The 21,481-nt window shown below is 37.8% G+C and overlaps 1 protein-coding gene across 2 annotated transcripts; it reads right to left on the bottom strand.

The window, feature by feature from the left end:
• Positions 1-898: 898 nt before the first annotated feature.
• On the bottom strand, positions 899-21,206 carry xrn1 (5'-3' exoribonuclease 1). 2 transcript variants are annotated; one of them, XM_026206435.1, is made up of 42 exons: positions 20,980-21,206; positions 19,744-19,976; positions 18,589-18,686; positions 18,211-18,320; positions 18,026-18,136; positions 17,475-17,560; positions 17,309-17,396; positions 17,024-17,192; positions 16,869-16,936; positions 16,560-16,694; positions 15,481-15,550; positions 15,138-15,243; positions 14,940-15,029; positions 13,871-14,027; positions 13,675-13,794; positions 13,415-13,584; positions 11,403-11,520; positions 11,215-11,310; positions 10,511-10,611; positions 10,274-10,405; positions 9,864-10,026; positions 9,639-9,752; positions 9,457-9,555; positions 9,208-9,323; positions 8,817-8,963; positions 8,626-8,715; positions 8,387-8,522; positions 8,244-8,300; positions 8,023-8,155; positions 7,873-7,942; positions 7,497-7,692; positions 6,297-6,386; positions 6,132-6,224; positions 5,788-5,877; positions 5,537-5,614; positions 4,814-4,930; positions 4,563-4,704; positions 4,246-4,418; positions 3,818-3,931; positions 3,540-3,639; positions 3,288-3,445; positions 899-2,378 (listed from the first exon to the last, which is right to left on the bottom strand). In XM_026206435.1, the coding sequence occupies exons 1-42, from the start codon at positions 21,052-21,054 to the stop codon at positions 2,100-2,102; spliced, it is 5,088 nt and encodes a 1,695-aa protein (XP_026062220.1). In that variant the 5' UTR covers positions 21,055-21,206; the 3' UTR covers positions 899-2,099. The 2 variants fall into 2 exon arrangements, with proteins under 2 accessions (XP_026062220.1, XP_026062221.1); XM_026206436.1 differs by having other exon boundaries at positions 15,138-15,240.
• Between the last annotated feature and the right edge of the window lie 275 nt (positions 21,207-21,481).

Genomic DNA, 21,481 nt, shown 5'->3' with positions numbered 1-21,481 from the left:
GATGAGAGAGCAATCTTTCCGCAGTTCTACTGTTCCTCTTCTGTTTCTGCTTTTGTCATGGGGGGTGACAGCAGCAGTTCACTAACTAACAGTCAGTCACACAAAAGGAAGAATGGAAAGATAAAGAGCTAACACATGGGTGAACTAATGGTGAAAGGAAACTAGAACATATATATATATACACTATAAATATAATTTTTTGCCTAACCATTTGTTCCAAATGGGGGAAAATGTTCTTTATATTTAAAAGACTACAAGACTTTATAAGATAGAATTTATAGTACTTTATATATAACTTATATATATATATATATCTTTAAATTTTCTATGAATAGGGTCCAAATAAACTGGAGTATGGAGTATGGAGATACACAAAAAGAAATCATAATTATTCAAGCCCAAGTTCTTTCTTTACCAGGAGCTACAGCACCTGCTTGGAGAAAATGGCCAATAAAAAGTAAACTCTTGGTTTATATTTTATAGTTACAGTTAATTGAACTATTATTAGCATTTATGAGCCATGTGTCTTTTGATTTATGAGCAAATTAAAGTCTGTTATTAACATTACTGGAAGAGACTTTTACATGTTGAAACATGCATAACAAATGTTGCTTAAAATATTAATTTAGAAGCTGCAGTGTTTTCTAACAAGCTGCTAAGGCAAACATTTGCAACTTCTTACAGATTTTCTGAGTTGGCCTTGGAATTGAGGTCATAACTGAACAGCTGTAGAAGCCAGGCCATTAGAGGCCAATTATATTTGCTTGTGTTGGATTTTTAAGGAAATAAAACATTTCAGAATTGCAAAAAGAGTTTCAAAAGAGTTTAAAATCATGTGAGTTCATCATCATCAAAAAACCACTGAGAAACCCTAATAATGATCACAAGATCAGAGGCATTATGATAGCAAAATGTTTATTATGTTAACAAAATGTCTATTTACAGCACACCATCCTGTTAGGAGGCGCACTCATTGTTTTGTCATTCTGGTTTTAAGTCATTAAATAAACAACTCAAATGTCATTAAAAAATAAAAGGGTTTAACTTGCGATCTTTTTAAAACTTGGACAAAAGAGATTTGGCAGGATACAAATACGCAGAGAAGATAAAAATCAAAAAGGGTGCCTCGGCATAGAAATATTAACAATTGTTATTTATCCATTTGTAAAACGGTGCATATAAAATCCATAGATCGAAACACACAAAATTCATTTTAAAACCACAGAACTTAAACATCTCCCCTGGAAATAAAGGTATGCTAATACAAAAATAAAACCAATATGAAATGCTTACAATTCGAACAACATCTTATTAGAAAGGCATCTTATTATCATTTTTAATCTTGCTTCCCCTGCCAACCACGTTTATTCTTGCAAGTGTGTGTGTGTGTGTGTGTATATATATATGTAGACATTACATTTGCTTAAATCAGTGTGCTTTCTGGCTTGGTGAACATAATGAGCTGGTTTTAACACCTGCTTTAGGTCTATGAAATATTCCAACTAATCTTTGAGGATCGAACTGGTCTTAATTTGAACCTCTGAAACTAGATCCCAGGGTTCAGTCTGACAGCATTACTGCTTTCCGAGTAACACCGTGTGATAATATTAGCTCTATCCTTCAGTGCAGGACTGCAACACTGTGCAATAGAGAAAAAAGAAATTCGAGAACAGATGTTGTATTGTAGCAGCTTGTGCCACATTGTATCCCTTCTAGTGCAGAACGTCCTGTCTACAAAACAAATTATTGCACTTTGAATATTAAAATCCAGCATCACAAAATAACCAGTGAACATGATAAAAGCTTAAAGGTCTGATTTGGGTCGAAAGAAAAAGAAAGGAAAATGCTGAGGTAAATGTAAAACCCATTTCATGATTCTATGATCATTTTGGTGCAGTTATCAATAAAAAACGTCTTCCACTACTACCTTCACTCAAAACATGCCAACTAAAACGAATACAAAACTAATTCGATGCCAGAGACAAATACACGGTCTCACCAAATGATCGAATCATGAAGACGGACAACTGCATCTTTTTTCTCGCTATGAAATGCCGGGGTTCTCCTTCGAGAGAGATGGACGGTGTGAGGAAATGATTTCAGTCCGTCACTTTGGCGGCCTCGAAGTTGACTGCCAGTTTCCGGTTTTTCCTCTTAGAGGCCGAGCCGGGCGTGTGAGGATTGGGGTTCTGCCTGGGCATCTTGGGTGTGGTGGGGTCATGGGCGCTGACGGGTGGGGGGGTTTTTGGGGCTGATGTGGTCTCTGGGGCAGAAGCAGCCGGTCCAGCGCCTGGGGTCTGACCTGCATAGGCAGGGCTTCCGGACATTTGTTTTCCCTCTTGGTTCTTGGTTCTGCCTGAAACTCGCTTCTTGGTCACCTGAAGACACAAAGGCATGTTACAGCTACAGTGAAATACTGCAGTCTAAACAAACTAAAAAATACAGCATTCTATAATAACAACCTGAATACACGTGTGTACATATTCACTGTTTTCCAAAAAGTTTTAAAGTATAGTTTCAGGCAAAATTTTTATTTTTTTTTATTTACTGAATATTTTTTTTAATAAATATCATACATGTTTCTGGGGAGTTCCACCACATGAATTTTTACAACCTGAACTAACCTTGACTGGTCATAAACAGATCAAACTACCTAACATTTTAAAAGACATTTTGACGTTGCTGCTCATTCATGAAAGTCATATAATAACCTGATATTCATGTTTTCTTCTTTGTATGTCGGTTGCACAACAATATATTTTAAAACCTCTTTTTACCCTATTTTTCGGACTATAAGTTGCACCTGATTATAATTCGCATCAGTCCAAAAATACGTCATGATGAGGAAAAAGACATAAGTCGCACTGGACTATAAGTCGCATTTATTTAGAACCAAGAGAAAACATTACCGTCTACAGCCGTGAGAGGGCGCTCTATGTCTTCAGTGTAGACTACAGGAGCACTGAGCAGTATAGAGCGCCCTCTCGCGGCTGGAGACGGTAATCTTTTCTATTGGTTCATTTCTCTTAGTTCATTTCTATTGGTTCATGTCAAATTAATTTTGATAAATAAGTTGCACCTGGCTATAAGTGGCAGGACCAGCCAAACTATGAAAAAATGTGTGACTTATAGTCCGGAAAATACGGTATATTTATTTGTGGCTCACAATCTATTTATTGAACCCGCTTTGAGATGCTGAAAACACTGGATCATGAGCTGCACGTGTAAATGATCACAGTGCCAAGCTTCGTTCTGTATTTTTGACAACATCTTTAAGGAGTTCTCACCTGTAGGGGAACAAACTGGTTGTGGGATCCGCTGGCTGCTGATTGCACAGGGGCCCGTGCTCCTGGGAAAGTTCCTCCATAGAATGGCTGGCGCTGGTGGGGAAACTGCATCCCCCAGTGAAGAGGTCCGTAGCCTTGTGGCGGCATCAGAAGACCACCTGTGTAAGCAAAGCATCAGATCAAGTGTAAATGTAAAGAACATCTTCATTAAAAGAACAGGATTTAACAGCAAACAGACAATACGACTCAGACCTGCTGGCTGACCAAACATGGAGGGATGAGGAGCAAGTGGCCTCATCTGCTGGACTCCGGGGAATATGGGAGGAGGCAGTGGGAACGAACCCAATGAGTTCTGCAGAAGACGAGATGATTTCATTCGGCAGTCAACAAGTACTTACTAAAAAAATTTATTTTAGAGTGTACTGTATTCCATTTAGACACATAATTCATTCTATCACAAGAAAAGTCAAGTAGTACTACCATATATTGAACTATTGATACATATTGATAATTTCTGAACTAAGAGTTACCAATCGTTGAAGGGCAAAGAGAGCAGCTTTCTCTTTAGCTTCGGTTTCAGATGGACACTGAGGACCGTGAACCAGCAGGCCATTCGACAACTTCACCTGACACACTGTAAGACTCTAAAGAAAAAGACAAAAAGAGCGTATGAGATGGAAAGAGGCGGCGGAAAAAATGAGCTCTTATTTACTGAACTACATACAATTTTGAGCTTGAAATCTTTATATGAACTTTCAATATTCATTCATCATGATGGCTTGGGTATTGAGCATTTTAGGTATTACATTTTTCCTCCAACTCTCTGCTAAGAGTTCTTGTAAAGATCTAACTAAATTATGATTTTTCTGCAAATCTATATTTCTATTGAGTGACATACAGCTGTACTTTACTTTCTCAAGCTACACAGATATAGGTGGAGTTTGGGAGATGAACCAACCTGTCTGTTACGGAGGAAGGTGAACTCTGGAGGTCCCATCCCAAGCCCCATGCATACCCGCCCGAGTTCAGTGGCCATGTTTGGGAGGAGGGGTGGCTGGCCAGCCAGAGGAAGAGGAGGAGGAGGAGGACCCACTGCTGGTGCATCAGTCTGAGGAGTATTTATCCGAGCAGCTGAGAGACAGAGAACATTCACTTATAATTATTCACTGTGCACATCTCAGATTGAGAATTAAATCCTCTATCTGATATAGTACAGTTCCACGGCCTGAAATCTTACAAGAGTGATTCTGGATCTGATTGGACACAATGCAGTACCTAGTTTTTTGCTGGAGCGTCTCTTGCTCTGCTGTTGGGCACTGGAGCTTGCTGAATCCTGGCCACCAGTGAAATCAGGGGCCGAGGAACTTGGTCCAGAGCTGTCAATCTTCAACATTTCTTTCAATACCAGAGTTCCCTTCTGCTCCAACGAAAATAAAGAAAAATAACTTCAAACATTCAAAGACATTTAAATAAGCATACTTTTTCACTCTTTTGAGCTGCAGATATGAGAACCCTGGATTACACACCATGGCAAAGGACTGTGGGGAAAGAGGCTCTTCTGATTGGTTCTTGGGCTCTGTAGGTGGCTCAGGATCCTTTGAGATCTTCAGATTGGCTAAAAGCTCCTCAAATTCTGTAGATGCCTGTAAATATATAAATACTAGAAGTAAAAAATTTATTATACTAATTAGAACAATATAAAAAAAACTAGCAATGGCTCATATAATCATTTCCACATGACTTACGCACAATAGTGAAAGTGGACTGTGTATTTTAGATTGGCACCTGCATATCAATCTACCTCTTAGCTTGGATTGTCATAGTCACGCGGTCGGATTTATTTAGATATGAATTGAATGTGAAGCCAAGAACGGATAGTGATGGTTTATTTGTAGCTTTTATCTTTCCAAAACACGGTTTGAAATGATGTAGATATGTTTTCAACCAAGTATAAAAGGTCCTTAAAGGGATAGATCACCCAAAAATAAAAAATCTGTCATCATTTAATTTTCTTTTCTCTGTTAGCTAAATTTCTTTAATCTGCTAAATCTGTCTTTTGTGTTTGGCATTAGACTTTAATAACACTGAACCCCAATTACCTTACAAAAAAAAAAACCCTCAGACTTTTATTGAAATCATCTTATTTTGTGTTTCACAGAAGAAAGGCAGGCAGTCATACATTTCACACTAGGAAGAGTAAATTAGGGCAATATTAATTTTTTGATAAACCATCCTCACAAACCACAAACCTTATTTGAAGGCCCTTGTACGACAGCCATATTCACATCCTCATTTCTCTTCAGAAGTCTAATATTTCCACCTGAGGCCTGCACAAAAACAAAAAAATGTAAAACTTATTAAGCATTTAGTATACCCATAAAAGAGAGCTACTCTATAAATGTGAAAGGTAAAAGGTCATCTTATTGTTGACAATGATCAAATGCTAGGGCTTGACAGCGGACTCGTTCAGTGCAGTGGTGTATGAAATAGGAAAACATACAAGTGTGTTGGACGGGTCGTTGCCTTGGCTTTGTTTACTTTTTCCCTCCAGCTGTTGCTGATGTGGCATCAGTCCACTGCTTTTTCCAGCCTGTCAAAAATAACACCAGGTTAATGTCATATACTACATATAAAAACCAGAGCTATTTTAGTATCATTACTGTACTCTTAGTATTTATGAATATTTTGAATTAGTTTTCATTTAAACATTTTCATTAGAATTAAAAAAAGAAGCAATTTTGTGTTTTAGTCTTCTTTTAGAAAAAAAATTCCAGCATTTTTTTGTTTTTGTTTATTAATAACAACATTGATCACAAGCACACAGATTAAGACAGAGTTACTTACATTATTTTGCCAGTGAGCTGGGGGTTTCTGGGGCATTCCTGAACTCTGAAGAGTCTGCCATACATTACTGAACTCTTTCTCATTACTAGAGCCCTAGAGGAACACAAAGAAAAGAGTTCTAATGGATCCTGAAAAATCCTCTTATTTACCTCACACAATTCATACCTTGTGTTGGTTTTTCTGGTTGAGGGCTTTGTGAGGCGAGTTTCTGTTGCCTTGAGTGTCCGTCCTGAGATTAAAACGGCCATTTTGCTGCTGTCAATTGAAATTAAACACCATCAGATCTTCACATGGAACAACATATTTCCTTTTGCATTATTGAAGGGGAACCAGTTGGCACTTCACAGATTTCTACTTCATAATCACACCTTAATATTAAGACCTAACATTTGAGTTGTGGTGCTCATGAAAATCTGGGTCACATCATTTCCTGAATCTCCCTTCATTTTAAAATAATACATTTATCGCTAGATCACATTCACCAGACAAATACTGCTTGATTTATTCCAGCAACCTTCCTATTACTAATATATATATATATATATACACACACACACACACACATACTGTATATAGGTCAAAGATAAAAAAGGTTATCAAAACAAAGTCTAATACTGCTTAGAATTTTGTTTTTTTCTCCATACATTAATGTGTGTCTTGTTTAATTATATTTCTCTGAGCAAAAAAATAAATAAAAAAATCTTTGCAGGGAAATTTATAACCAAAACTCTATTTAAGGAGTATCAAACTGCTGTCCCCAAAAACTTACTAATCTTAATTTTAAATCAATACCTTTGTCTTTGCTACTATCCTTCAAACAACTAGGTTTTATCCATTAAACGGCAAAATGTTTTCAATCATTTAAAATATAATACAAAAAATATGTAGAGGTCAGAATAAGTATATTGTTTCACTTATACATAAATATATCGTTTACACTGAATGACGATAGAACATCATTTCATTCATATTTTGAATACAAGTTATTTTAATCATTAAAGCAGGCATTTAATATGCTTTTTATACATAGGAAATCACTTTCATAATTTTGATTTGATGAAGACACCAAAATGGGATATTTCGTCTTTGACCCATATACTAGATAGAATAAAGAAAAAAAAGAAAAAGTTATATAAAATCTAAAAGTCAATCTGCCATTATGTCATTCAAAATCTATTCATATGAATCAACTGAAAAGTACAGAGTCCTAGACAAGTTAAATCATCACAGTCCTGTGCTAAAGTCCAAAAGCTCTGCTCCAGAGATACTGGAGTGGAAAGGAGGATCTTTATGACCTCTTTGCTAGTGGGGTATTAGTAGAGTCACTGAGGGTCTGCTTATGAGGGATGAATGTGCGCCCATTACCTGCGTCGGTATAAACGGTGAGCGTGGCGAGTGGTTGAGGCCGCCCAGCTGGCTCTTGTGTGTGGGATGGGATGAAGAAGAGGGCTGGGGTTTGACGATGGCAGTGAGTTTGTGAGAGCCCTGCTCCTTTCTGCTGCCGTGGCTCATGTTGATTAAGGCACTGGGGGGCAGTCGATAGCCTCGCCCCGGAGAGCACCTGCACACACACACACAACAGATGCCTATAAAACACCGTCTAACACTCACATACACTTACCGCTTAAAGAATCATTATAACTGATTTCACTCTCACAGTTTAACAATTTAATGCGTCCATAAGGAATAAAAACCTTATTTCTAGATTTGCATCATCCAGTGAGAGAAATAACTTCTGTACCTGACAGTGAGTCCTCCAGCAAACTCCTCATCAAACAGCACTTCGTACAAAACTTCGGCCTCACGTTCAGCTGATGGAAACAGGAAAGACCATGAATGAAGGACAAAACGAGATGTAGAAGCACGCCAGAGAGTTTGCATTGGGGTTTACCTCCTTTGATACCAATGATGGTTCCTCGAAGGCCGAGGGGAACAGAGAAGCTTTCTCTCACATTGACAACACGGTCAAACAGATGATACTCTGCGTCAGGATCAGGAACAACACCGTGCTGCTGCTCCAAAGGCTGCACACACACACACACACACGCAGATTTTCTCTTTCTCTCTGTCTATATGTATACAAGTAAAATAAATAAATAGATAAACACATACCCTAAAAAGCAGGTGGGGCTTCACAGTGACCCGTACTTTCTTGTTCATCTTCTTTGCCTGTGACCCACACACATTCAACACATCATCCACAGAAAGACAGGAACGACTATTGTGATTGTTGAGGTTTGTATGGGATCACCAACCTTGGTTTTTTCCAGCTCCTCTTCAATCTTCTCCACGATGCCAGTGTCCAGGATCTGCAGATCACATGAAGCTCGGGACGAGGAACTGACTGGATGGTTTTTCAACCAGCCCTGGATCTCCTGGACCTTTTCAGCGCTATTTAAAACACCACAGTGGTAAACAGTCATTATTATCAAGTCTGGCAAGAGGACTTGCATTCTCTGTACTACTGCTCGTCTAAAACGGATTCAGAACACACCCGTTCTCATCTTCTCCTGGCCAGATGTCATCTTCGTAAAAGACGTCATCGTGACTGTTTCGTGCTACAAAGTCAAACAGCTCTGAATATCTGAGAGACAAGGCCAAATTATGATTATTTTTTTAAACATTTGCAAAACCACAGGTAGCACACACACACACACACACAAAACCTCCAATACACATACACACCTCTCTAAGTATTCAGCTAAAAGTTCCCCTACGGCAGCGGAGTAGAGCCACTCTTTCTCGGTTCTCTTGGTGTAGCCAGGAACTTCCTCATTCTTCTTGTTGAACTTGAGATTAAGGCCCACATTGGCTTTCTGCTCTCCATGAGGACTGTACAGAGCAACATTTGTTTAAACATTCATTTTTAGGGAAATAAAAACAATTTAGATGGATAACTAATCCTAAAGGTCCTTAAATAAACCTGTTGTGGAGATAAATACAGTGCTTTTAAATGAAAATATCAACGACTAAATGTAAACCCTGGATCTTTCATTGTTTAAAGGTCTGAATACTTCTGAAAGGCAGTGTATTGAGAATACATAAAAAAAAAAAATGCATTGTTTTATTCCCTGACTTTCTCTTGGATCCTCTTCCGATGAAGATGCTACCGGAGAACCTTGAGACGAGGTAGCTGGTGATACCAAGGCGGGAGGCGAGCACATACCCAGGACTGTACTTCACAGAGTATTTCTGAACAAAATCAAAAGACTATTGTAAAATCTGAAGACAAAAGCCATATGTAGAGTGTGAAAAATAAATGGAAGTAAAATAAACTGAAGAAAAACATAGAATAGTGCAAACTGGGCACAGACTCGAGGCTTACATGCTGGTTCTGTATTAAGGCATCAAGTTGAGGTTCACACGGTACGGAGAAGACCACTCTAACCCGTCCCTCACTGATGACATCACTAGAATCTTGCACCTAAGCAAACAGAAACAATGCTACATGACTGTCATTACATAACAACTGCAGCTGGTCTGGAGGGGAACAAAACAAGTACATACATCTCCCATTGCGCCGTAATACGGGTTTCCGACCATAAAGACAACGGTTCCTGGGGGAAACAGCTCCTCCAGTGTTTTGAAGCGCGCCAATGATGAATCAAAGGCTTTGATATCCTGAAGTGAGAAAACAGCACACTTAAAACATTAACAACTTTTAGATTTATACCAAGATGCAGGTTCTTGGTTACAATTCCTGTTTAATTTTGGACTGGTGCAAATATTTACCTTCACGATGGTCTGGTAGGGATAGGGCAGGACCTGTTTGGCAAACTGCTTTTCCAAATGGACCTTTCCGTTTTGACCAATGACATACTTCCTGCCTGTCAGCAGCTGGGCGTATACCACCACATCCGTCTCTTTGATCACAATCCCTTTGCGCTTGCTAAAGCTGAAAAGCAGATAAAGTAATATGTCACATATGGACGCTGAAACAATCACATGCACACACACTTAGCACTGCAGAATAAAAAAATATGCAAAGCTTTCTATGACTCTGAACATGCATAGCTAAGGTTAAGGATTGCTACTGAAAAATTAGTTAATACGGTATAGATACCAGAGCCTACAGGCATGAATGTTGACAGCAAACATTAATACATCACTATTCAATAACATGAATAAAAAGGGCAGCGTACTGCTCTGAGAGGCCTTGCACTTCTTTGACCCACTCCTTCTGCTCTTTATCAGTCAGATGGGTGACTTCAGCAGGTGCTGGAGTGTTACCCAGATACAACATCTGTGATCCTGATGGTTCATCTAAATAAAACCTGCAGAGAAGGAGTGAGACGCTTTTTTAACAGAGTTTGAGTGCGCTACATGACTCTACATGACAGCAAATCACTTTGAAATATCAATTCAGCAAACAAACTTACTTTGTTTCTCCGTCTGAAACAGCTACAACTCGAGCTTCCATCAAATGGGGCCAGTTCACGAACAAAGACTTTCCAAGAACCAGTGCTGCAACATCTTCCACCTGCAATGAAGAGAAACACATTACCATAAAACAACATGCATTTAAAAGAGACCTGTTAAGTCCAAGTAAAAAAAAAAAAGGAATGAACCAATATGTGTCAATATTGTCACTGCACCCAACCAATAGAATATAGAAAATAACTTGACTTTCTGAACAAACTGCAAAAAAGCCACACAGGATTTCCAATGCAAATGTCTAAATATTTCCAAATATCAAAGTAAATGTCAATAACAATTATATATCTGTTTTAAGCCAAAAAAAAAACAAAAAAAAAAACTTAATTTTGTTTGTTTGCATATCAAATAAATGTATCTTGATTTAAGTATGTTTAATCATTTGCATTAGAAAACAAAACAAATACTCAAATTCCCAACATGTAACATTTAATGCCATGATTTTATGAATTAATTAATTCCCTTTTAAGGCCTTAATTTTTTGGGAGGACACAAGACTTGCAAAAACCTTGCAAAATGTAATTTAGTGTCTAAGATAATCCTAAAAAGTCATTAAGAAATCATCAAGTCATTAAGAAATCATCGAGTCATTAAGAAACTTCAAGTCTAGAACTCAAGCTGCCTTTAGTGTGAGGGGACAATAGCCCACCTGTCCCATTTCCTGGCTGGCTAAAATCTCCAGTATCATGTTCTCCCCTCTGCTGCTCTGTTGAAACACCATCACTCCACTTTTCTTCTTATAAAACTGTGTGAGAGAGAGAGCAGGAAAATTAATCCTGTGATGATCAAATCTCTAGAAGCGACAATCTGCAAACAGTCAGATTGAAGATGGTTTACTTTATGACGGATGTGCTGTAAGGTGGGGAAGCCACAGAAATAAAGAGATCCTCTGTCAATCTTATGCGCTACATGATCCAGTGACACACGCCAGGCATCCATTGGGATCGGCGTTTGCCTAAAAACAAACACAGTGGATGTTATTTCCAAAAGACGGCAAATAAATAAACCAAGCTCTGACGCTGTTCTGAGTTTACTGATGTGAAGTGTGAAGTACAAATGGAAACAAAAGAGACAACATATTAAATTGAAAACATTACACATAAATATCAACAAAGCTATAAATAATGAATAAGAGTTGTTAATTGTGACTTGAAAAAGTGGAAAAATAAATACAAAACTGTTACACTATATTAAAAAAGTTATTAATTCATATTATATTAAATAATATGAATATGGATTTTAAATTGTTAATGTGTTAATTACAAAGTGACAAGTGTAAAAGGTAAATACAGAATTGTGATACCATATTAAAATGAAGGCAAGATATTATTATTAATAACATTAAATAAGGGGAAGAATAAATAATTAGGAATATAAATAATAATTTCTGTTAATTATAAATTGCCAATATTAAACAAGAATTTATGCTAATTGAATGCAAGAATGTAAGTGCCAAGTGTAAAGGTAAATACAGAAATGTGACATTAAATTGAAGGCAAGATATTAATATTATTATTACTAATATTAAATAAGAAAATAATGAGTCATTAATTAAAATTTCTTTGTAAAGTGCAAAAGTAAATAGAGAAATATGACACCATATTAAAATGAAGGTACAACAATAAAACGCATAATAACTAGAAATTATAATAATTAAAATTATCTGTAACTATAAAGTGAAAAGTGTTAATGTGAATAGATATAAGTAAGTATTAACACTAGGGGTGTAACGGTACGTGAATTCGTACCGGACCATTTCGGTACAGGGCTTTCGGTACGGTGCACGTGTGTACCGAATGACCCAATGCAATATTTTGTGTGCGGGAACATAGGTACATTTTCGTGTTTCCAAACGAATATATTAAGTGGCGGAAGTCTCCGCGCAAATCCCGCCTTGCAGCTGATTCCGGTGACACACTGGCTGCATGGCGTGAGCGTGGCGTTTCTGCTGCGTGTCAGTTGTTTCACGTTTTCTGTGTCTTTACGCACCAGAATCGTGTCTGACGCAGCGCTGGCGTGCTGCTGCTACTGTAGGTGACATAGAGGGAGGCCGCCGACAGACCAGGATCTTGTCTTCACGACAACAATATCTATACTTCATGTTGAGCATAAATATAAAGCCTACTGATAAAGGACACCGTCAACAGTATTGACGGCAAAATAGGCATCATGCGAGTGTGAACATCGAGTGTGAACATCACTACAACTAGGAAAAAAGATTGTAATTCAAACACAGCTCCCGTCGGCATTTAAACAGACATTTGCTCTTAATTCCGATCGGTCCAACGCAAGAACGAAACCTGAGCAGGTCTAAAAATTGAAACTGTTGATGCTGCAACTTTACACTTTGGAAAAGTTAAATAGGGGTGCTCCGATCACAAATCGGCCGATCGTTATGCGCATCTCGTCAGTAAAGCAAGTTCTCTTATTAGCGGTAAATTCCATCAGGTGCGTGATTTCATATAGAGAAGCTGTTACTACACAGAGCCATTGTTAATAGAGAAGATGCGCAAATAAACACTGAAAATGAAGTCGATTTGCGCATCTTCTCAGTATTCTATTTCTTATTCTTTTTTTATTTTATATTTATTTTATGAAAAAATATTTAAAAAAAGTGTAAACAAACTGTAAAAAAAGTTTATAGTAATAAACAACCTGCAGTTTAATGTTTGCATTTCTTTCCCTTACTGTACCGAAAATGAACCGAACCGTGACTTTAAAACCGAGGTACGTACCGAACGGTGATTTTTGCATACCGTTACACCCCTAATTTAAACTAAAATAAAATGAGCGCATGATATATTTCTTATTTGGTGAAATGTACTGTGGCGTGCAGATTTGGGACATACCTGACATGGCAGTGGACGATGTTGGGGAAGAGTTGGGGGAGGGGGGAGTTGTAGACATAGTCCAGCTCTTTATCAAAGCAGTAGACGGCACACTCGGTATGTCTGTTCCTGGCCTTCTCTGATGGAGCCAGTTTATGAGAGTAGGGCTCCATAGCAGCTAACAAGCGTTTCTGAAAGCAAACGCACATCATATCATGCAACTGCACTTCCATCAAAGCTTTTATGGAGAGATACAGATTGAATGCAGATGTTTAAAGCACCTCATCGATAAACGGGATGAGCACCACGGCTTCCCACTCCTGCTGCTTGCCGTTCAGGTCCGTTTTGAAGTCTTGTGGGTAATACTCAACAATGGGTGAGCCAGGCGACGTCATCAGATGCTGTGGAGAAGTCAGTGAATGAGGGAGAGTTTCTGACGAACAATGACGTGATGGAGACACGAAGTGTGTGTGTCACCTGGTAACACTGAGGGAGAAGGTCTTTGCTGGCTGAAGGCAGGACGCCCAAGAGCTGCTCAAACGGCATGAAGGGTCTGCCCAGATCAAATGTCAACTTGAGACTAGCCACGTTTCGCACATCAGAAAGGAAGGGGGCGTAGTGGTTAGGATAATACCTGTTGTGATTTGAAAGAAGAGCAAGACCCAACATTAAATCAAAATCAACCCAATCTGCTTTCTTGTTCCTGGTACTTACACTGCATGATTAATTGTAATATAGCATTTATTAATATTAACGTGCATTTAGGAACCCAAAATAGGCCAATCATCTTCCCATACTTGTAATAATAAGCGCATATCAAGAAAAGAAGCAGTTTTAAAGGCTTAAAAAAACACTCCAAATTATTTTTTAAATAGGCTCATTTTCCAACTATCCATGAGTTTTGGAATTCATTAAGCCGATCTCCAGGTCTGGCAGTAGCATTTTAGCTTAGCTTAGCATAAATCATTGAATCTGATTAGACCGTTAGCATCTCGCTGAAAAATGACCAAAGAGTTTAGATATTTTTCCCATTTAAAACTTGACTGTTCTATAGTTACATTGTGTACTAAGACCGACGGAGAAAATCTCAACCTTTGATTTTCCATTGGTCTTCATATACAATGTAACTACAGAAGAGTCAAGTTTTAAATAGGAATAATATTGAAACTCTTTGGTCATTTTTCAGCGAGATGCTAACGGTCTAATCAGATTCAATGATCTATGCTAAGCTAAAAGTGTTACCGTCAGACCTGGAGATCGGCTGAATGGATTCGAAAACTGTAAAACTCAACTGTTTGACTCTAGGGGAGTTTGAAAATGAGCCTAAATAAATTGATATTGTTCTTGAAAATCAATTTTAGTGAAATATAAAAACTACAAAAAAAACTTTACATTTTATTTAATAACAACAACTATTATTATTAACAAATAAACATAGCAATCCTGTTTTTTTTAAATATTTTTTAACAGAACAAAAATATTTCCCAAATCATGCAGCCCTATTTTTAGCAAAAAATAATAATTCACTCTCTGTCTCTCAGCTTACCAGCTCCAAGACTGAACTCCATGGTAGTAATAATGCAAGATCCACTGGATCCCCTCCACGTAACATCTAGCCTGATTGGCCAAAAACTCACTGCAAGGTTGAGACAGAGAAAATGAGTCTTCATAAGAACTATTCGTTTCTGGATGCAGAGAAAAGATCCTTCCATCTTTTCCAAAATTCAAATAAATGGGGACTTACTCGGAGACGACTTCAACGCCCATCTTGGTCATGTAGTAGGTGCGCTTATACTGTCGAAACTCTGTTTCAAACATGTCATCATCCTCACCGTCCTCCTCTGCGCCTTCTAGTGCATTGTGAATAATATTAAAGAAGCTGAATGCTTTAAAATGTGTGTTATTGTCTGATTACACTTCATTTTACAGTGTGTGCATGCAATTTTACTTGGATTTAATACAGTTAGGTTCAGGGTAGGTACCCAGTTATTATAGTACCGTAAGTACATAGTACATGTATAGGATTCAAAAATAAAGTGCTTGAACAATAATCATCAGTGATGGACTTGGGGTTTGGGATTATGTACCTCTTCCTGGAGTGCTGTGAGAGTCCCCGACTCCATCAAGAGCAGCGAGACACAGAGAGTCATCCGAAGGCTGAAAAAAGAAAAGGATCACTTAACAAAAAAAAGGACTCTTATTTTTCTTTGTCTTGGACCTTTCTTGTGTGAAACGTAAAAAGAATCCATAATTTTCACATTGATCTTTTCCATACAATGAGTTCATCACAAGAAATATAAAAAGTACAACAAAAGTGGTCAATGAGTAAACAATGACTTAAATTCCAGTCTATTCGTCACAAAATGAGATATCATGTAGCTCATCTAGGTAGTGTGCATGACAGTGTCAATTTACATAATCTGAGAAGCACTAGTTAACAGTAATAAATAGTAGCTCACCCAAAAATTTTTATTCTGTCATAATTTACTAGCCCTGAGTTTATTTCTTCTGTTAAGCACAAAAGAAGATATTTTAAAGTATGTTTGTAACCAAACAGTTGATGCTAGCCATTTGACTTGCAAATCAATGGCTACCATCAGCTGTTTGGTTACCAACATACTTTAAAATATCTTCTTTTGTGCTCAGCAGAAAAAAATAATTCATACAGGTTTGGAACGAAATGAGGGTGACCAAATTAATTATTGTTTTTGGGTGAGCTATGCCTTTAAATGACACTGTTTCAGTCAATGACGGCTGAAGTTGGCATAAATGTTGTGCATCACTAGTTCTTTTTTTATTTTTATTAAAAATGATAAATAATTTTCAAAAAATGTAATTATGTTAAATATTTATTACAGACCAGCTAGAGAACTACACAACGCAGACAGCATTGCTACTGCTCATTCATCAAAGCCCAATTCATGAAGAGACAAAAGAGGTATAAAGCAGGAATAGTTACACAATCATTTAGAAAACAGGAACCTGGTAAATAAAACTGACCCCGACTCACATGAGACAATGGCGGCAGCACATGGTTACTTCTAACACCCCCTCTTTTAAACAAGGATAGGCTGCTCATTTTTTGTGATGATTTTAAATGCAACTAGGATAAATGCATGTGTGCTTAGGTATATCATCCATCTGGCTGCAGGCTGACAATATTCACCTTGCTCTTCTTCATGTCTTTGGCACCAGCCTCCTCAGCTGCCAGCCCAGCTGCTTCGTTCAGGTATTTGTTCCCCACCTTACTCTCAAACCACTTCAGATCTACAAACACCTCGCTGAAGTGCTCCCGGTCAAACTGGAAACAGAGAAGAGAGTGATGAATGGGGTAAACTGACCTCCTCTTGCAGTAAATAATGGATTGGGAATCATAGTTCTCATTTAATGTTACAAGTGTTGTCAGTGTTGTGCAAAACATAGTAATTTTTTTTCATTTAACATTTTTTAAATAAAATAAAATCCAAACACTCACATCTGACAACTTCTCAAGGTACTTCTCAAAGTTGGCAAGGTTGAGATGACCATTTTCATTCAAGTAGCCTGATAGAGATGACAACAATCAGCATCAGCTTTACACCACTGACACAAAGTCGCACGTGCTTGGGATTCGCAGGTGGACCGACTCACCCCCCAGACTGGGCAGCACGCTGATGTAAGTTCGATAGAGCAGCGGCAGTGCATCGTGATTGATGTGCAGGTGAGGAAGATGAGGGATGAAATCATTGCCAACCAAGAAACCCATCAGAACCCAGTCGTCTATGATCCGCTCCAGGTCGTACTCAAACGAGATCTTTTTCTAATGGAAACAGATGAATTTATGACCAGACTACAGGTCAGTGCATTGCTTACAATAACTCTGTCCAGATTTGCACTGATCACGGAGATAGACATATGAGATAGACATATTCTCACCCTGAGCTCTGAAAACTCATAGTCGATGTATTCCCTCATAAGGGAGAGATGAAGCAGGTGAAAGGTCGTCTCCTCAGGAGCTGTTATCCTACCGACCAGAAAAAAACACATTATTAAAGGAACACAAACTTTCAACTTGGCGCGATGAAAATAATGATACACTTACCTCTTTTGTGACTTTTTGCCTCCGAAACGAACCTCCTCTCTGAGGAGAGAAAAATTAGGCTCATGGCTGGTCAAGCCAAGCATTATCTACAAAAAAAGAGAGAAAGGAGGAGAACGCATGCTTAAAATGAATACAAAAAAATACCTGGGCATTTTTGGCAATTTCTCATTTAGATCATCGACAGGTTTCTTGATTACTTGGGGGGCGGGGCATGTGCAGGGGGCGGGGCGTGACCGTAATGCAGATAATGACTTTATACCAAGAAACTGAAGCCTGTTCTATGAAGCATCCTATGATATTAATCAGATAACTAAGATACATCATAACATAACTTTTATCTTTAACTTTTTTTCACGTGTTATAGCAAGAGAGAGAGAATGAAGGGTGCCACCCAAAGTGCTGCTATAACCAATCCGAAAAAAAGAAAAATTCACAATCATCGTTTTCATGATCGATCGTCGCTGTCCCGACCAAGCACTCGAGTACTTGATCACTGTGGCACATCCCTAGACTATGACCAAAATGTTTCAGTTACACACAACTCTACTCACCAGGTCGGCATCCAGACCATAAAGGCAGTGCCTTGTGTTTGGGTTATGACCCGGTTTGGTGGTCTCAGAACGGATGAACTCCATGATCTTGTGCTCTCCTTCACCAGGGGTCTGAGGAGAAACGGGAATCAGAAGGACGTCCAAGAAACACACATGACAAGAAGCTCTGAAGTCACCTAACTCACCTCATGACCAGACAAATACACATTCACTCCCTGCCATGCTTTGTCTGTGGACAGTTTATTGTGAACAAAATATTTAAGCTGTTCCTGTAGCCTGGCCATGAAATCCGTTCCTACAGAAGTCAAGAGAAACAGATCACTCAAGACATTCTACATCAGGATTTGTCAGAAAAAGTCCCATAAAAATCCCCAGACACCCAGTAACAACCATCCTATCCATGATTTAGAAACCATTGACAAGTAAAATGTAGACCTTAACCAGCTTTTTAATTGTATGCCTTTAAAGTTATATACAATGCTATACAATATACAATGACTGAAAAATATATGTATTCAACATCACTAGGACAGAATAAAAAAAAAATAAAGTAGCACACAAACCAGGGGTGATGCAGTTAGAGTCAAATCTGGCCTCTGTGGGCAAGACTTCACCCTTCTCCAAGGCCTTCTTGATTTTCTCCTCAGCTTCTTTTGCTGACCTTTAAAACACAAAAAGCATAAAATAAACTTACTTCAGTATTTAAAAAAATCATTTTCTTGATGCAATGTTGTAAACTTTTAAATAGAGCCCGACCAATATATTGTTTGGACAATTTTATTGGCTGAATTGAGCTTTTTGCAGATATATCTGTGTCTGTGAATATGCTGCCAATATCATTTTTGTTTTACACAACATAAAATGCAAATAAAATGCTTGTAAATGGTGTAATTACGTAGTTTGTGAAGCAGAGCACACTCTCCATCGTTTGCTACTGGTGACCAGGAAGAAATGCTTTAACGCTTAAAGAAACACTCTACTTTTTTATTTTATTTTTTTAAATAGGCTCCCCTGGAGTGAAACAGTTGAGTTTTACCATTTTTTTATTCACTCATACGATCTCCGGGTCTGGCGGTAGCACTTTTAGCTTAGATTAGCATAGACTATTGAATCTGATTAGACCGTTAGCATCTCGCTCAAAAATTACCAAAGAGTTTCTATATTTTTCCTTTTTAAAACTCGATTCCTCTGTAGTTACATTGTGTACTAAGACTGCAGAAAATGAAAAGTTTCGATTTTCTAGGCTGATATGGCTAGGAACTATACTCTCATTCCGGTGTAATAATCAAGGAACATTGCTGCCTGAAAATAGTCCCCAGCTAGTTTGTGTTGTTGAAGCAATAGCAGAGTTTGGGGAATATTTTCAGATGCTGCGTAATATCACTGCACCAGCTGCACATATGGTACGGCAGCAATGTTCCTTGATTATTTTGTTTAGTCCCGAAAATCGGTATTATTCCCCCCGAAAAAGACCATATCGGCCGGGCTCTACTTTTAAACGGTAATGGTGTGTGTTGTTTATCTTCCCTAATACAGTAATCTTTACACTTATATCAATGTATAAAAAAGCTGTGCAAAAAGAACTCTTTTTAAAAGACAAAAAAACAACAACGTTTTAATACATGACCCATCACAAAACAGCAAATAAAAATCCTTAAGCCTTTCATATTTCAGTCTAAATTCATATATATATATTATGTTCAGGTCTTCTGCTATACCTGAATCTTCTTCCACGTTGCTGGTTCATCTTGGCCCTGGGTGCAACCCCATCGACAGCCATGAAGAACACTTTCCTGGGCTTAATGATACGAAAGAGCACCTCCAGGTAGTGAAAAATATCAGCAAATATCTTCTCTTCAGAAATACGGAAGTGTACGTCCTCATCATTGGGGTGGGAACACTGGTGGATGATCCCATTCATATCTAAGTATAGGTTGTCAAACTCTGGGATCTGCGATGAAAGAGAGAACACAAGTTGGCTGGCATAAACTTGACAAAATATGGTTGTCTTAAGAAAAAAAAGGGGCATTTGTTTAGTTAAAGAAAAAAAAAAACTTTGTAATGCAACACATTTAAGCAACTTTAAGATAAAGATGTGAATAAATTCAATTATTATACGGAGATCATATACTGTGTTTAGTCTAAACTAAAACCTTAAATCTAAAACTCTTAAATATGTTTTTAAGAATAGTAAAAGTTGTAATAAAATATTATGTATTATAATTATTAGTCGTAAAACCTAAACAATGAAAATGACAAATGCTGCCTTTGCAACAAAGTGAAACAAAGCAGTTTGTTGAACTTCTAAAAATTACTCAAACTGAAAAATTAAATAAATTCTATATATAAATATAAAAACGAATTAAAAGGACAAAAGCACATAACGAATGACAAAAATTTTAATAAAAACAAAAATGTACACAACTGAACTAACTATCAATTTATTCATTTTTAATTAAAGAGCCATTTAAGGTGAATTCTAAAGTACATTCAGCTAATAAATACATCAGTCTGACATATCTCTTAATAAAAACGTTGTCTTATATTTAACACTCATTAGAGTTTGAAAAGGAAGGCATGATGGTAGTTCTTCACTATTCAAAAAATAATCTTGAGACTTAACGTTATATGTTAAACGACAAATTGTAAAAACACACCTAGTAGGTTAAATATGTGCTTTATTAGTGTCGTTCCGAATAACGGTCAGAAATGTTTCTGATTGGGAACACGAATCACCTGCTAACGCTACTGTTTGAGCTTGTGTTCCTCGTCTCAGCTGTCTGGATATTTATTACTGATAGCTCGTTCAAAACCCCCTCTATACAAAACATCTTCGTGGTGGAGGGCCAGTAAAACTAAGGTTTTGGTGCTTGTTGTGTGTACGGTTTGAGCTTCTGTTCACAGAGCTGTAGTGATCTCTATGCGGCCTGTTATATTTAGCCAAACTAGCTCACCTGATGCTCTTTGACAACTTCACTCAGACACGGATACCGCTCCGATATCCATCGATAAAATTTAGGCACTCCCATCTTCTCATGTAAGTCTTCAAACAACAATAAGGAAGAGAACCCTTAATCTGAAGCCAATGTTAGTAGAATTTCATAGACTGAGGGTGCTAGTCGGTTTTGTTTCTGTATGAGCTGTTACTGTCCAGCCAATAAAACGTCCGTGTGGAAACTCGCGTGTGTAACATTTTATAATATCGTTCCGACAATCATTAAACACAAGACACATTAATATTAAATAAGATAAACGTCACAGAACTAGCAAGATATGTAAGAGAAAATCTGCAAGTATTTATGTAAAATTATGTAATTTTGATAACGATAAGAAAATATCCCAGAACATTACGACCAGCACACTCTTCCGGCAGAAACAAATGCTGCCACTAGGGATGTGATGTAATGTGAGAAAAAAGAGGAAATTTGACACGACAACAACTCACTTTCTTGGCCA

The sequence above is a fragment of the Carassius auratus genome, chromosome 27 (assembly GCF_003368295.1).
Source record: "Carassius auratus strain Wakin chromosome 27, ASM336829v1, whole genome shotgun sequence".
NCBI classification, from domain to species: Eukaryota; Metazoa; Chordata; class Actinopteri; order Cypriniformes; family Cyprinidae; genus Carassius; species Carassius auratus.
This window is presented reverse-complemented; position numbering and strand designations above follow the sequence as displayed.